At 29.8% G+C, this 18,175-nt stretch overlaps 2 protein-coding genes and 1 long non-coding RNA gene across 3 annotated transcripts; 1 reads left to right on the plus strand and 2 right to left on the minus strand.

The window, feature by feature from the left end:
- Positions 1 to 206: 206 nt before the first annotated feature.
- LOC143052415 (uncharacterized) lies at positions 207 to 3,512 on the minus strand. Its single transcript, XR_012971115.1, has 3 exons — positions 3,177 to 3,512; positions 1,256 to 1,365; positions 207 to 757 (listed from the first exon to the last, which is right to left on the minus strand). It is a non-coding gene; the product is annotated as an uncharacterized LOC143052415 (long non-coding RNA).
- A 23-nt stretch (positions 3,513 to 3,535) lies between these two features.
- LOC143050829 (uncharacterized) lies at positions 3,536 to 9,605 on the plus strand. Its single transcript, XM_076223939.1, has 3 exons — positions 3,536 to 3,957; positions 5,892 to 6,047; positions 7,594 to 9,605. Exons 1-3 carry the CDS (start codon positions 3,676 to 3,678, stop codon positions 8,536 to 8,538), a joined length of 1,383 nt encoding a protein of 460 aa, XP_076080054.1. The 5' UTR covers positions 3,536 to 3,675; the 3' UTR covers positions 8,539 to 9,605.
- A 317-nt stretch (positions 9,606 to 9,922) lies between these two features.
- On the minus strand, positions 9,923 to 16,838 carry LOC143052416 (uncharacterized). The gene is made up of 7 exons (XM_076225446.1): positions 16,574 to 16,838; positions 15,593 to 15,750; positions 14,755 to 14,894; positions 14,240 to 14,415; positions 13,623 to 13,863; positions 12,511 to 12,864; positions 9,923 to 11,900 (listed from the first exon to the last, which is right to left on the minus strand). Exons 1-7 carry the CDS (start codon positions 16,820 to 16,822, stop codon positions 11,590 to 11,592), a joined length of 1,629 nt encoding a protein of 542 aa, XP_076081561.1. The 5' UTR covers positions 16,823 to 16,838; the 3' UTR covers positions 9,923 to 11,589.
- Between the last annotated feature and the right edge of the window lie 1,337 nt (positions 16,839 to 18,175).

Genomic DNA, 18,175 nt, shown 5'->3' on the forward strand with positions numbered 1-18,175 from the left:
GTATCAAATCCCCCTTTTTTTATAAGATGGATAACTTGGCCTGATTAAATGTGACATATACTTAGCTACAGTATTAACATAACAATTAGTTTATCATGTTTATTCAATCGATGCCAGGATTTTGAACAAGATTCAAATGCATGTACTGTACAAAACAAAAAATAAACAAGGGCATACCACAATGATACTTATATAAAAAAAAAAAATTTGGTGCACATATTTCTAAATAGCACAGAAATATTAACACAATTATTTTGAAAAATACAACTTTTGACTTTTTTTTTCCTTTTAACAGATTTGTTTTAATATACATTGATCCCATTTTCTGTTACTCTGTTATAATTTGGAATTTTTTAAATCAAGTTCAACACATACACATTTTTTTTTAATTCATATACATGATATTAACCCTTGCTTAACATAAATGACATATATAAATATTTGCCTATAAACACATGAAACATAATAAATATCTAAATAGTTTCAGAAGAAATTGAAATATTTTTTTAGACATCCAGTAGTATTTTAAAAGATAAAGATCCATAAACAATAAAGTTGGTAGTCTTATAATTGTCCTCTATCAAAATTGTCATTTTCAACATTGATGTGTCTCATTTACTGAACAAACTGCCGAAATATTACCAAAAGTCAAACATATACATAAAAAACTTAAAAGGTATTCAAATGTTATGTTGGTCACTTTGATGGTGCCAAACTGGTTACATTTTCATGTGTGTTTTTCTTTTAGCTCAGTCACCTGAAAAAAAATAAAGGAACAGTTAAGCTATACACTTATACATCAGTTTTTTGCTTGAAAATGTTTTAAATTAATTATATTAAATAAGATGAATTTGAATATTATATATACATGTATTCAAGTACACATATTTGAAGTTTAATATAATTTTTTAGAGGATTTCACATTCAGGACTTCATATTCATTTGTAGTGGGAGATTAAAACCCTTCTTGTATATCTGGAGTACATTGTCTCATTAATTTTTGTCTGTGTGTTCTCTGTGTTTTAATTTTTTCTTAAATTAAGGTGACACGGGTCATCTAATAATTGTTTAACAGTTCAATTGTTAAGCCTTCTTATTATGATTTGCATTATGTACATGTATGTACTGATGTATAATGTCTAGTATATATACTGGATTTAAGATTCCACATACTTATCTTATATGGTACTATATCTAAATGAAGATAAACATGTAAAAAATGTACTTTAAGAGATACTGGTACCTGGGTACTCACTTCTGAATTTTTCATATAAATGCAGTAGGTTAACTTCAAAATCAAGTTGATCCATTTCTCTAATTAAAGGCTCCTCTACATGTAAGTCTGTCAGCTGATGTATCTTTTATCTGTTTAAAGAAATAACAGCTTATCAGGTGATCAATTATTCTTTGAATTGAATTTGGAAAATTGTATTTAATATCAAATTAGTTATTTTATTATCCTAAGAATCTGTGGAAAATATATAATGATCTCTTAACATCTTACCATATTAAAACATAGAAAACTTATTCAACCTTTCAAAGTTACAAGACTTTTTTGTATGATTAATTCTATTTTCAAATGGACAGGTTAATGTACAAAATGATCTAAATGAACAATTTATAACAAAAAGGTAAATTGTGATTTACTTATTACTTTACAAGTTTACTTGATATATATTTGAGTCAAACTAACCTTACATGTACATGTATATGCTCACCATGATCATACATGTACATGTACAAATGTACAATGATGTATCTATAAATACATGTACTAATGACAAGATCTCAAAATAAGCTAATTCTTTTTTTCAGTTTTGTACTAAATGTTAAAAGTTTGAAATCCTTGTATCATGTATCAGAGGCGGATTTAGGGGGGAGGGGGCTTTTTGGGAAAACATTTGGTTGCTTATATAGGGAATCATTGAAGCATGACTGGAGCAGGCCCCCTCATAGGTCAGTCAGTGGGCCCCCACTTATGAAAATTTCTGGATCCGCCATTGTGTATATCATGTCTAGATTTTGTTTCTAAGGACATGAACATGATGAAGGACAAAAAACAACAAATTTATGAAACAAAGGTATTGCCGTCCCAAAAGAACCCATCTAAATAGTGGATTAACAATACAATTATCTAAGATTTGATATACAAGTTTTATTTTTTCAAATAAATATATGCAATAACCACTTTAAAATATATGTGTCTTTCGTACATGTATGTCATAAGGTCATGTAAAATATAGGTACATTGTATATGTACAAATGTAGCAATCAAAATTACAAACTAGCAAAATTTGACTCTCATAATTTAAAAAGCAACAATTTGCTCCTGTTTTAAAAAAAATTAAGCTTACTGTTTACATGTATATCTGACATAAACATATATGACTATCCTAATAACTGTAGGATTGTCTTTTATAAATTGTGACTTGGATGGAGATTTGTATCATTGACACTCATACCACATCTTTTTATACATGTATCTATTCTACATGTATATACAAATGTATTCATTTGTAGTTGCTTACATGTACAGGATGTACATGTACATATTAATGATAAACATGATAAACATAATGAATAAGATGACATGGTGTGTTGTGTATATGGAGGATACATGTAGTTGTACATGTGATTTTCTCATTGGCAATCATCATGATCATACAAAATCTTCTTCTTTTGTAACTTTTGAGTCTGATAGTTTTTTTTTTTTTTATTTTATATTATTATCCTATTCAACATGTTCAAATAATGTTTGAACATGATGAATAAAATTGTATAAAATTGCATTCAGCACAGATCATAAATTTGCAGATAATAATTTCACATTTTAACTAAAAATATGGGGGAAAGTGGGGATTTATTGAGATTATTAAACAGGCCTCATGATTGTCAGTTGGGAAAACATTGTAATTGGTAAATGACTTCTAGTTTTCAAAATAAAGCAGCATCAAACAAATGAATGTGTCTAGAAAATTCAAACAATAATTTTATTTTAATTCAATTTAGAAAAGACATTTAAAAAGTATGTTTAGTAAAATTTATTTAATCTTCTGAATGCTTTGATCTGGGACTTATTTATACTAGTTTAATAGTCCCAGCTTTGATTGATGCCTTTTTGTATCAATTTATCCCAGAATTAATTTCAAACTTCCAGAATTTAAACTATTAATTACCTGTTCCAACTGGTATAACTGTCGCAAAGAATTCTTTTATACATTATATCTATCATCTGCTTCAAAGAGATCCGTCTTTCCAGTTTTCAAGATGCCAAAAATAATGGCATTTAGATCTTTCGTTGTCTTTGGTGTCCTGTCCATGATATATCATGTACTGTTTTAAGGTGGGAGCAAACTGTATCATTTCCAGCTGAATCATCAAAACTACTCACGGATGGCTTTAAATTCCTCATATTCCACATTTCCAGCAAATAGTACAATAATTTCAGTCTTATAAATAATCCTCATTCCCGTACAGAATTTGTAACTGCCTTTATTAAACCAATGTGTCTAGGAATAGCAATCTCCGGCGCAGAGATCATATCCGTTCCTTACGTGCTCCGCAATACTACACTTAATATGACCTCTGCCATACGATTGGCTGACTCCATGAGGAAATTTCCTCATGGCGGACAAGCGGAAGTATCTAAGGTTGTGAAAAGGCTATTTGTAAAAAATGGCGGATTACGAAATCCAGCTTAGACGTCTTGGACTTGGTCATCCTAACATACTACTCAAACCTAAACAAATTGAAGTGTTGGACGAAATCAGAAAAGGAACACTTGAAACAGTAGCGATTTTACCAACTGGTTATGGAAAGAGCCTCATATACCAACTGGCTCCGCTAATCTTGGACGGCACTGTGATTGTTTTTTCACCTCTCAGTGTCATCCAAGAAGAGCAAGTAAAACAGTTGAAGAACTCAGAAGCACTGAAATGTTGTATATTAAATACCAGGGTAAAAATCTACTCTTATTCTTAAGGTTCATCATAAGGAATTTAAAAATATGGCCGTGTTTACCCTAGCAGGGGCGTGTCCAGGATATTTTAAAGGGGGGGCGTAGAATAAACCTTTTTTGGGCTTAAAAACATAAAATAATAGAGAATTGCACTAATGTAACGGTTCCTGACTTGGAGCATGTATATTTTATAGTTAAAGTGTCAGGGTGTGACATTTTTTATGCCAAGTTCTCTCCATTAATTGTCTATGGTATATTAAAATGATTGGATGGATCTTAACAGCAGTAGACCAATAACGAGAAATTCCAAACTCAAGGGTATAAGGAGTAACCAAGATTTTATGAACGAGAGGCGTGATTACGGTTGAGGGTCCATGGGGAAGATCAGAAGCTCCTGAATTTCAACAATTTAGCATCAAATTATGAAGTAATCCCTCTATTTTTGATTAAGTTCGGGTTTCATTGAACGACACACATGATACAAGACAAATAAACACTGAAGAATAAAGTTCTTTCGTTCTGAGTATTGCTTTAATGTGGAAATATACATATTTCTAGTATAACTAGCAGATTATAACGATATTTTTTTTTTTTTTTAAAGGGGGGGCGGGGCATACGCCCATTACGCCCTTACCTGGACCCGCCCCTGCCTAGTCCAAATAATTATGACGCCTTGAAAGGCTATTATAATTTTTTCTCGTCGATGTAAGGCGTCAAAGAAAAAAATTATAATAGCCTTTCAAGACGTCATAATTATTTGGACTATGTTTACCCCTAAAAATCTACTATATGAGTACAGAGAAACTGGTACATCTAGGAAAGTTTTAAGGCATGACAGATAGATATAATAGTTATATAAAGTAAACGTTTCAGAAAATTATAAACTTTACTAGATTTTGGTTTCCAGTTTTTTTCGTTCAGGCAGAAGGTGCCAAAATAAACTAAGTCGGAAAGAGGTTTGAGAACATCCCCTTATATAATACATGTTGTGAGTAATATTGATTTAAATGGACAATAGATGGACAATTGACATCTGCAGACAACAGGTGATTTAAACTGTGTAAATGATTTGACCTATGAAACGAAACTCATGTGTTTGTTTATTTTGCTATCTTCTGCAGACTGGAAAAAACTGGACATCAAAATCCAGGTAAGGTTTTAATTTTCTGGATTGAGGATTTCATATTTTTAAGCCCAGGATTTGGGATAGAGGATTTTATAATTTATAGCTCGGTATTTTAGGATCAGGACCCCTCCGATTCCCCCTCTTTACACATGCATGTCAAAATCAGCAATTTTTTTTAAGGTCTAAAAGATCTCTTGACTTAAGTGAAATATTTCAGAATATGAGTGCGAAGAGATGATCACTAACTAATCCAATATGTGATTTACCATTTGTTATTATAATTAGTTAAAAAAAATGTATATGTAACAGATGACTGTAGTGGTAGCCTTAAGCCACCTGATGAGTACCCTTGGCCGGGACGAAACAGTTTTACTAACATACCAAATTAAAGTTAACTGATATTTGAAGACTTTGAGATATTCATGTCAATCTGGTACCAGTTACATGCTTATGCATGGCTCACCTGTTAATTATTTTTTTTACTCAAATACTGTACTTAATATTTCAAGTTGTCAACTGCAGGTTATACATATACATGTATATATATATATATTTATTAATTAACTACACTGTTATTGGACTTAATATGATGAAAACTGCCTATGCAATATAATGTGTAAACTAGGCCAATACAGAATAACTCGTCAAGAAGTAGTTTCTGATTCATTGAATGGTGCATGAATTTGATAAAATCTAGATTCATAAATCATTATTCTTGATTGTTGGCTACACATGTATTTAATTTCTTCTGTTTCAGTATCTAATAATTCTTGGTAGGTAGTTTAACTGTGCTCCTTTATTCCACAGGGAAGACTGTTGACTGCAGGGAATGAAGAAAATATCCAAGATCTTAAGTGTGATATAGATACTTCAGATATATCCAATTGTAACTTAATATTTGCTCATCCAGAAGCCTTCTTCTGTACTGCAGAAGGAAATGATCTTTTGGATTCCTCTAGGTATTAAACTATTTATATGCATGTATTAATTATATATAGAAAAAATAATCAAGAAATTAAAAAAAAAAGATTTTTGACTAATGCATCACTTCTTTCCCATGTTAAATTGTTCTTTAAAGCAATAATGCAATAAAAATGGAATGTTGGTGTTGCAGTCTGGTTAAAATTAAGCAGTCCCTTAGAGTTTATTTTTTCACATTTTTTTTCTGAAAACCACTTACATTGTTAAATTTTGCTAACAAATAATGATAATGTTACTGAGAATTCTGATCTTAATATGAATTTAGAACAACGTTATGTGTGCATTTAAAATACATCCAAGTGGCCAAAACAGTCAATAGTAAAATTCCATGTTTTTCTTACTTTATATTTCTTGTAGTTTCAAATCTTCAGTGAAGGCAATTTTTATTGACGAATGTCATAAAGTTGCAGATTGGTACGTTTCAGCTCTAGTTGTATTTTAATTTCAGATTCAGTTTGACAACTTTTTTCTGTTGGACAATAGCAAAATGTATTGAATATATGAATAAATACTAGTAACATTCCATACTTTTTAGTTGACCTTAATGGACATCTATTACACTTTATAAAACAATTTAAACGTAATTCTTTAAGCTTTTGTCCTGGTTGTGTGTTACCCCGTATATTGGTCAATAATTAACATAGTTTATATATTTTATCAAGCATTGGCCATTTCTTTGAAAGTAAAGTTTTTTTTCCAATTTTAAAAATCAATATTACTTATATAACCTCAATAATATTTTGTTGTTTTGTTTTTTTATATTACCATTGATTTAAAGTTCACATTTTGACATGAATTTCTATCAGATTTTACTGATACTGTTTGAAATGTTTTAAACAGATAATGTAAGTATAAAAGAGAAAGCAAGGTATGTATTTCCATTTCTAATGTTAAGACTTACCAGTAATGTATATGTTTTTTGTATATTTATTACTTCTAGCAAAACTCCTTACAGTTGGCCTAATGGAATTTATCTGCAACATGTAGCAAGACATTTTTTGAACTTAACAATAAGTAAAATTGATCTTAGGTGACCAATTTTTTATTAATTTATTTTCAGTGCATATCTGCATTTTACATGTTTTAGCTTCTGGTTTAATTTCCTGTTTTCATCCACTGTCAACTTCTATAATGTAGCTAGTATAAGCTTTTAATGTGTTTTTTTTTAAAGCTTTTTGTTAACATTTAGTAATTAATGCTTTTATCTTAATTTTTTATTTACATTTTATCTCACCCTTACTAACAACATACATTATAAAGAAGTCTGTATCTATAGGGTAATACACTTTTGCTGTATGTTGGTTCAATTCCAACTGCGGACAAACAATGTATATTATTTCAGCTTTTAACATTCCACTGTGAATGCATTTTTTCCAATTATCTGTGACCTGTATTGTTTTTGAAATATATTATTCATTCTTGGATTATTAGATTCAGTGGTTTTCTTTCAAATTTATTTCATGTAGATAACTAAAATTATAACAAATACAGAACACAAATTTTAACACCATATTTAATAAAATCAGAGTTTTTATTGGAAAAAATGATTTCATATTGCTTATATCCCTTTTATTTGGTGGTGGTGTATTTAACTTTATTTATTAAATGGTTATTATCAAAATGCATGATCATTACTTCTTTTTTTATGAATAGGGGGAAATCCTTCAGGAAAGCTTTTGAACACCTGAAAGAGCTTCCAGGATTTTTTCCAGGAGTACCAAGATTGGGACTTAGTGCCACTGTCACGAAACAAGAAGAGAAGGCGGTTACCAGTTCTTTAGGGATGAAAAATCCGAAAGTAATTAAGGAAAGTCCTGATAGGGAAAACATTTTCCTGGAAATCAAACTTAAAGAGGCATCCCTAGATATTTATGAGTCCTATGAAAATATATATAGGCCACTTTGTGACAGTTTGTTTGAAAATAGGGAAACTTTTCCAGTTACTTTGTTATTTATGCCATTACAGTATATAGGCAATGCAGCTGCCTACTGCAAACATATATTCAAGAAACCTACCCTTGAAACATCTGTATACGGTGTTCTCTGCAGTGGTCAGGATGACAGTGTAAAAAATTATATAATTAAAGAGTTGGCTTGTGTAAACCCAAGGATAAAACTTGTGTTTTGCACCTCAGTTGTGGGTATGGGGTTTAATTCTCAATCAATTATGAGAGTCATCCATGCACGTCCACCAAGATCACTGTCTGATTATGTCCAAGAGATTGGGCGTGCTGGTCGTTCAGGGATTGCAGCCAATGCTGTTCTTTATTACAGCAATAGGGATATTGCTGCTAATGTAGTTGATATCAAGCCTGATATTATTGGTTTTTGTAGGGAAAAGGGTTGCATTCGAGAATACCTACTACAGCAGTATGGCTTTGAAAAAACAGATGTAAAGGGTCATATCTGCTGTAACAACTGTAAACCAATATGTTCCTGTATTGAATGTGAGATGTTGAGAATAGAATTGTAAATAGGCAATAACCCTTCAAACTTCAACCCCCATCCCAATCCTAATTTCAAAACTTTGGAATAGAAATAAAAAATCTTTTTTCATATACAAATTTTATTCTATTTTCAAGTAATACAAAAAGCATATAAGTACAGCATTTAATCATAATATTAGGAGACAATGTATTAAAAACCTACAATTGATTTCAAATTTTATTATTTTTTTTAAATATCAAATAAATAAAGATAAAAGTTCATTTCTTGGAGATAGTTATGCTTTAACCATTCAGTGCACAGGTTTAATAGGTTATAAATAATCTATTTATGTATACAAGACATACTAGTTTGAGTGAAATAAAAATCCAATGATAACATTTTGGTTTTCATTTCAATACATTAATATAACTTTATCATTGTTTATTGTTTTAGTTTAAGTAATTTTAATCTTAAAATCCTTTTGCTACCCTAAAAAAAAATTTCATAACAGTTCATCTGCACCCAAAGAAATAATTTCATGCATCTTTTTAAAAATAGTAATGAACAATAAATCATAGCAAAAATCAATTTAATAATCCTTAGCACAAACTAATGTTTCTCAAACTTCTGATTAAAAAAAAAGATTACAGTTTGCTTCAACTTGTAATAACATACTTATACCTTCATTTTAACTTCTAATATGATCCCTTTTCAGAAGAAGTCATTCAAATTCATTTTTAAGACTATACAGGTGTAATACCACCAAATCATAATACGCCACATCCGAAAGTAGGTCTAAAAAAATATTCCCTTGAATTTGACAGTTGTAGAAAATTAACCCTGCATTTCAATGCACTTAAATTTTTCTGAGTCATAAACATGTATGTTGGGTGTCTGAAAGCATCATTCTTTTTTTATTTGATGGTCTTATAAAATATTTTGGAAAGTTAAGGTTACATAGTTACCAAAGCAGATTTAATCAACAATTTTCACTTATATAATTCATATAATTACAAATAAAAAGAAACCCAGATTTGATGACTAAAAATATTCTGGTAGGATTTCTTTTTTTCTTCATTAAACATAAATTACAAGTCAATATCACAGTTTATATCACAGTTTATTTCAAAATCAATAATGAATAAAAATATCACAGTCAATGTAAATCTTTTCTTTCACTGAAAGAATTATATATTAACATATAACAATTATCAAGAATGTATTTTTCCATTCCAATTTTTTTTTTATATGAGATGTAGTTGCTTTAAACCATTAAATGAAGGCAATCACAATATTTTGTTTAGTCTAAATGCGATTCAACGTAAGTCACTGTTAAAATATTTAAATAAATATATTACATATTTTTTTTCTAAAAAAAAAATCTTTTTCTATCAATTCATCTTTTTTTTCATCTTCTTGCCTTCCAATTCTTTTTGCGCTTTTCTCAAAGTGTATATAATAGAATAATAATAGACTGATAAATATAGCAGACCAACATTTGAATAAATTTTAAAATTTCATTTGTTATTACAATCAATGAATCTTGAACAACAAATGCATAAACACATAATAGCATTAAAATAATAAACTGTAGGTAGATGTATAGTAAATAACAATTTTATATATTTTTGAACTATATTACATGCAGGGATCAAAATTAGGTATTTCTTTTACAAAAAAAGCCTCAATGAAAGAATATGGTTCACACCGTACAGATTAAAACTACACAAGAAAGGGACATGGAGAGACACATTAAATAATAATAATAAATTATTAACATAGCTCACTATAATTTTTATTAACAAAGCAGATATTAGTCATTCCTGATCCATTGAAAAAGAATTTACACTAAACTTTTTTAGAATGTCAATTCTAATTGATACAAAACATTGGGAACTAATTTACCTCCCCTTAGGAAATGACTATATTTAGTTAAAAATCTGATACATTGTGGACTTAACTTATTTGTGAAAAAAATGGCAGTTAAATAGTCATCCACTTCATATTTATAGATCGTTCATCTGATGATGAATCGAAAAGCATATTTCTCTTTTGGCCAATTAACCTTAGTTTGAATAAAAAATGCTTCTTCGCATTCAAAATTCTGTGCATACCATACATGCCCAAAACCTTAGCTAAGCAACATAGGTTTAACATTAGTAACCCATGATGACATATTTCCTGATTCAGACTCGTAATAAACAAATCCAATATTTGGATATTTTTACTTATTAACATATAAGTAAAGGAAATCTTTCCAACTCAGAATAAACCATTGCTGTAGCAGTGGATTTCTTAACAGTATAAATATTTTTACAAAATTCTAACTGATTTGCATCTGCAAACAATATAAATATCATACATCGAATTGGAGACAACGTAAAATATCAATATAAACAATGACAGCTATTTCGTGTCTACTGGTAAACAGAAATAAGCTATAAAATAAACTAATTTTCAAAATCATAAAAAAAATGAAAATAGTATGGTTGATAATGATTCCCCTTGTAAAACTCTTTTTTCTACAGAAAATATATTAGAAAATTCACCTTTAAATTTTCCACAGGTCATTGAAATATCATATAAAGATTTAATAATGGAAAAAAACTTACACTAATACCACATTTAGCAAGTTTATGATATAAAAAAAATGTATTCAAGTTGTCAAAAACACTTTTAAAATCTATAAAACAACAATGAAGTTGTTTCTTCAATCCCCAATATTTTATAGTAATGATTGATTTTAAGGCAAAAATAGCATCAGTATAATCATCAGTAACATTTACATAATGTTTATTGGCACAGAAATAAGTAATCTTTTAGACCACTGTTTCGGCATATATCTAGTTTCAAAAATAACATTAAATTATTGTAATGGGTAAGTAAAATTAACTAAAAATTGCTTTTACCTTCATTCCATTTTCAGTATTAGTGGAGAGAAATTTACATGCATTGAAAAATTAATGGTTATGACTTTAATATATGCTATTGACATTCAGTAAATAAGTTATTCTATTTTTTTTTTAATAGAAACACAAAGTTCAGTAGATATAGGCACCTGATTTTCTATGAAACTATAAACACACTATAGAAAAAATTATGAATTTAAAAATAACCTCTGAATTTTTTTATGGATGGCATGTATTAGATCTTTCCTTTGAACAATTAATTTTGGATTTTTTTGTATTGTTTTAAAACTTTCAAATTTCCTACCCTTAACATATTTAAATGGCTGAACTTTACTTAAAATGTTTATAGCAATTTCCAGATCTTTAGATGACGTTTTCTTGGCATGGCTTGATGTGAATTTAGGTATACCAAGAAGATGGTCTACGTTGTCTCCAATTCGATGTATGATGTCTGCTGAGCTGCTGGCTCTCCTGGAACCATTTTCAGTTTTATTTGCTCCTACATTAATAAAAATTATATTCAACTTTAAGATCAATAAGTAATACAGATGTGACTGATGTTTTCTTTATATTATGAAACTGTTTAAGCTTTTGTCTGTATGTATTACTCCCAATATCTTACTGTTTAGTACAGTAATGAAAGTAATATATTAGCCCTTTTTAATAGATTTAATTGGCCATAAGCAATATTAGATTCATAGTGTGCAATTGTATAATATGATCAAATTGAGAATGGAAATGGGGAATGTGTCAAAGAGACAACAACCCAACCAAATAAAAAAACAACAGCAGAAGGTCACCAACAGGTCTTCAATGTAGCGAAAAATTATCAGGTTCACATCACCCCACCTTACAAATTTATCCTGATTGTGTGTTGTTACAAATAGTTATATACAAATTCAATCATTAAGACAATATCGATCCCATATATTTAGATATTAAATTTGAAACTGTTTAAAAATAATAAATTAATTAAGAATATGAAGCAACTCCTTTTTTAAGTTAGGTCAATGGTATAAGGGAGATAATTCCAACAGGAAACTTTTATACAGAAGTACAATTACAGTAACAATACTTAGGTGAATTGAGGCCAAGTCTATGTTTCTTACCTAAACCTCTTATTAAGTCCTTCTGATTTCTAATGGCATGCTCCTGCACCAGGTCTGCTTCTTTGTTTTTACCAGAACCTCCTTTGGTATTAATGAATGCCCCTTCTAGCTGTCTCATTTTCATATGAGGGGATGAAAGGTGCTGTACTTGTAAGATGGTGTTAATGCACTCCGAAAAATATTTGCTCATTACTGAGTGGCTGTAAAAAAAGGCTGCATTTTCCTTCATATTCATTATAAGTCTCTCCATGTCCCCTTCCTTTGCTGTGTCGTTCATGTTCATTATTTGCATACCCCAGGTTATTAAATTTGTGAAGTAGTTGTAAATGTAATCATCTGTGCTGTATCCTAGACCTAAAAAATAACTGTTTATATTCATTTGCATCCACAAACAGTTTTATAATTTGTAACCATTCATCTTCTTCATATAAAATTGAGAATGAAAATTGGGAATGTGTCAAAGAGACATCAACCCTACCATAGAACAGACAACAGCAGAAGGTCACCAATAGGTTTCATATATTATGTATATCTGCCAGGTCATTCCTACAATTTATTTAGCTTGGTCATTAGGTGTACATTTTGCACCTGTCCTAAGTCAGGAATCTGATGTACAGTAGTTGTCGTTTGTTTATGTAATATATACGTGTTTCTCGTTTCTCGTTTTGTTTATATAGATTAGACCGTTGGTTTTCCCGTTTAAATGGTTTTACACTAGTAATTTTGGGGCCCTTTATAGCTTGTTGTTCGGTGTGAGCCAAGGCTCCGTGTTGAAGGCCGTACTTTAACCGATAATGGTTTACTTTTAAAATTGTTATTTGGATGGAGAGTTGTCTCATTGGCACTCACACCACATCTTCCTATATCTATATAGGAAAGCCTCCAGTCTTTTATTTTTAAATTTGTTATTCTAAATAGTGTAGACTCAACTTTTTTTCTTGGAAACCAATTTTCCGGGAATGTGTAATACTTGATTTCATGGTTCTGTCACAGTCAGCAAGCATCCAGGTAGAATTTGAAATCTTTACATTCAATGAACATAAATGTAAAGTAATAACTTTTGCTATCGTACCAATGAAATAATTATATGAAAATCATTATTTTATACAAACCATAAATTTTTGAAAAAACATTACTAAGGACAATGTCTCTGTTCTGTTCTCTGCAATCCCTGATCTCATCTGAGGCTACGTGAATTAATGCTTTCACAATCAGCAGAAATAGTTCCTCATGGGCTTTGTAGTTGGATTTTACATTTCCATTCACATCATTCCTCCTTAATGCTGTCTTCATGTGAAACAAAGTTCCACACTCTCCCAATGAATCGCTTTTAAATAAGGCTTTATATGCTTTCTAAAAAATTGACATAAAGACAATGTTAAAATAACTTCAATTCCGTTTTTTAAAATCCTTTTATACAATATTAGGTATGCACTTAGGTGAAATAAAAAAAAATAGACTTGACAATTTATGCCAGTACAGTGCATAATTTAAGAAACAAAATGAGCATAAAGTTTGAATGGACTTTAGTTTTGCATTTGGTCAAATAAGTTTTTCCACAATTTTTCTTACAGCTTGAAGATATTGATTTGAAATTTGGTATCTTGATTTATGATGACAAGTAACAGATAAAGTTACAAATTTGTTGAGAGTTATGGTCCTTGCACTCAGAATGCTTGGTGATAACAAAATTGCTTAAGGGACTAGGTATGAATACAATAAAACATACAGATAGAAGATCTTGCTTCACATGCCAAAGTTCACAAGTGACTGGGGCTAAATGTTCAAATCTACCCCTTGGTGTTGGAGCTAAATATGTGATGTTTTTAGCATTTTGTAATCTTTCCCTGGTCAACATATCTCCTCCTAAAACTACTCCATATTTATCTAAATTGTCTGTATTTCCTGTAATAGGAATATTAAAAATATTACAACATTTTAAATTTTTAATTGAATTTTGATGGCTATCATGAACAAATGCAACAATTTTTTTTATATAAGAAAGAAAGTGAAAGTGCAAATGATAATAGAAAGGATACTGAAATCCAAATCAGATATGAAAAAATGTAATAAACAGTGTGCAAGGTAAACTACAATGAAACCTATTTAAAAAGGAACCTCCACAGGAATTAAGAAAGCATACAATTTGATATGACCGTGCTTTAGAACAATTTTGGTTTATACAGGTCTTTGGTTTTATGTAGGATTTGGTTTAGCCAGGTTTCATTGTAATGCCTTTATTACCATATGCCTTTGTGTGCAAATCAATTATTTGATCTTCGTATTCGCCCATTATATCCAGACAGTCTTCATTTTTAGATTCATTCTTGAACATTATTTTCAATGTATAGACATGCTGTTTCTTTGACATGCTGTCACTGTATCTTAAAATTAAAAAATGCCAAATGAAATACATGTAATACGATATAATATAAGGTACTATATTGATACGATATTTCTGTTACTTCTTTAATTTTTTTATGTAATATGTTTATAGTTTAAGCCAATCAAACTAGTGCTAGGAGCCATATGATATTATAGATGTAGTTAGGTGATAGTATTTGCTTCATGTTGAAGTCATCACTAATTTTGAAATGAAGAATAGCAATTAAAACCTTATTCTACTGCATTTTGTGTTTTGTTATACACCAGTTTTGTGTCAATATATGAAAGAAGATGCAATCTGATCAAAGTAAGTTCTCATCACTTGATTCTCGTTTTTATATAAGTCGCTCACAAAGTGATGAGAACTTATTTTTATAAAATTGAAGAAGAAGTGGTATGATGGCCAATGAGATAACTGTCCACCAAAGATTAAATGACACAGATATTCAGATGAAGGTCACTGTCAGCCTTCAACCATGAGCAAAGTTTATACTGTAAAGTCAGTTAACCATATCCTTTATTTTATTTTCTTTATATCCCAAATTTATCTTGACAACAAAAATCATTTGATTTGCTGAAAAATATGTTCAAAATAAATTCACGACATAAAATGTAATCACATTTGCACTACTCAGACCCATTCCATTGAGGACAGTTGTAATTTTATTTTCCCATATATTAAGATTTAAAGTTGTACCGATGTGGTATATGTTGTGGTAGTTTATTTTTAAGCCACTGAAAGTCATCCCTGTCACATAGAAGACGACCTATCAAAACCTTCTTTACATCATTCAGCTTCATTGTTTCCCCTCCAGTCAATACAAACATTTCTGCAGCTATGTCTTTCAGTCTAACCTATAAAAAAAGTCATAATTTATGTATATTTATACTTGCACAATGTTTGAAGGTAGTCTGGGAAAGAAACATATAAAAATTTCAAATGAATTCAATTTTCCAATCTTCTAGTACCATAATTCATGAACAGCCAAAATGTAAAAAATTCATCTTGAAATTGACAAGATCAACTGGACTACACTTACACCATATACTATAACCTTGAAATATATTTTCAATTGCACTTTAATAGTACAATTTAATTATCGAATTTTTAAATATGAAAACCAGTTAAATAGAAAAAAGAACACAATGATCACAAGACTCAAAAAGTAATTGGAACATGTCACCTGTAAGAAAACATCAGTGTGAAAAACAGAACTCATCAAAAATGGCTTCAATAACATGTTGTGTAAAATATTAATTATGAGTTAAAGTTGTAAAAAAATGTAAAACATATATAAATGCATGCTACCTTACAACTAATTTTCCTAATTTCCAGACTGATAATTTGTAAGAATAAAAAAATTACATTTATTAACTGTTTGCAAATTGTTAATCAATCAATAGATTATAATAAAGGAATAATATTGTAAAGCACAGTATCCAATTATATTTAAGTCATGATTACATAAAAATTTAATTATTGATTTGGATAAAATTTTTCTTTTTTAATTAATTGCTGGATAAGGACACTAAAACAGTTACTGCCTAAGTAAAGCAATAATCAGATAACAATCCATGAGAAATAATACTTCCAGTCTTCAACAAATTCAAAAAGATATTCTTAATTTAAGAACAAGTAAACCATGCTAAAAAAATTGGCAACAGAAACTGGACTAACTTCTGGTGTGTTTTCAGGAAGATTTTGGTAATTAAGTCTGGTGAAAAATGCATTAGAGGCAAACCAGTGTATATCCTGGTTGCTATTGTCTGTCCTTTGGTGGTTTGTTCTGATATACATATCCAAGTTATCCCCAGTAATTTTCATTAAAGGGTTTGTACGAATTGCTTCAACCAGCATATTATGTGACGCAAGTACAGCCTTATCAAGAATTCTTAATTTTCCAGAACAGGAAAGGCTTAACGACATCCTGTTCAATCTTCTGATAAACTATGAAATAGAATTAAAAATAAAACATGTATGAAATAGTGCTGTCATTATCAATTATTACTAATGTATTTGTAACTAGTTAATAATGCACCTTCACCAAAAATAGCAGTAAGCACTGTGAAGTCATTCTTATCAATAATAAATGTATTTGTCCTTATTTGTAATAGTTGAAAATCAGAAAATCAGAAATATTGTAAATTTATAATAAAAGGTAATTTTTCATTGAATTCATTTTTTTAAAATGGAATCATAGGAAAAGAATTTTGAAAATGTTATATTGAATAACATTTTTCATATTACAAGTACCAAAATGCTCATAAGAATGATTTCACAGTTTAAGTGTTAATAGCTAGCTAGACTAAGATACATTGGTTTGTCTGCAGTTGGATTCGAACCAACATACAGCAGGTGTATTTACCATTTTATACAGACTTTCATATAATGTATTTTGTTAATGTGAAAGAAAAGTAAAGCTGTAACCTAAATGGGAAGCAAAAGTATACTGTAAATTCAGAAATGATTATGATTTATGCAACTTGGTAACCATATATCAAAGAAAAATAACTAGTTTTCTTATATCCTGTACATATATCTATAATTATCAACTTGTATAGAAATTCCAATAATTGATCTAATTAGACACATATTTGTTTTTCATGGGATAAGTCAGTTCAATGTCTGAATTTACAGTATACAATAAGGGTTGTTCCAGAATTAATTGTATGGGGGTCATAAGGCACTTTAAATACAATTTGATGGGTAGTGTTTAATTACTTTACCATTTAAAGGAAATTTTCAATTAAAAATTCATGCATTGTGCGGTCAAATAAAAAGTGCCCTCATACATTTATTTTTGGAACAGCCCTAAAGGAAAACATAAAATCTATTTGTATTCATTGCTTTCATAAGTGATAGAATATAGAAACAGTTCAGGGGCGTAGCAGCCGGTACGGCAGGTACGGCAGCCGCCGTACCAATAATTTTTGTTGGCACGGCATGCCGTACCAATAATTTGCATAAAAAGTTGTTTTTTTTGCATGGAAATAAAGAAAACAAGGTATTAAAGGAAATAAAAAAGATAGAAAATCCATTTATGAGTCATAAGTAATTTACCATATACATTCATTAATACCGGTACAATAGAAATAAGAAGATGGAGTATGTATGTACTTCGAGATTCCGCCAGTTGAGACGCACACCTTGATTGCAAGGGTACAGCGGATCCATGTACACTCCCTAAGGATTAATGGAAATGTGTCCTTTACAATATTATCCCATCACCAGAACAATCCTCACCCAACACCGCCCAAGGGATTGTGTAGGACACCGGGA

This window comes from Mytilus galloprovincialis, chromosome 11, assembly GCF_965363235.1.
Source record: "Mytilus galloprovincialis chromosome 11, xbMytGall1.hap1.1, whole genome shotgun sequence".
In the NCBI taxonomy this organism is placed as follows: Eukaryota; Metazoa; Mollusca; class Bivalvia; order Mytilida; family Mytilidae; genus Mytilus; species Mytilus galloprovincialis.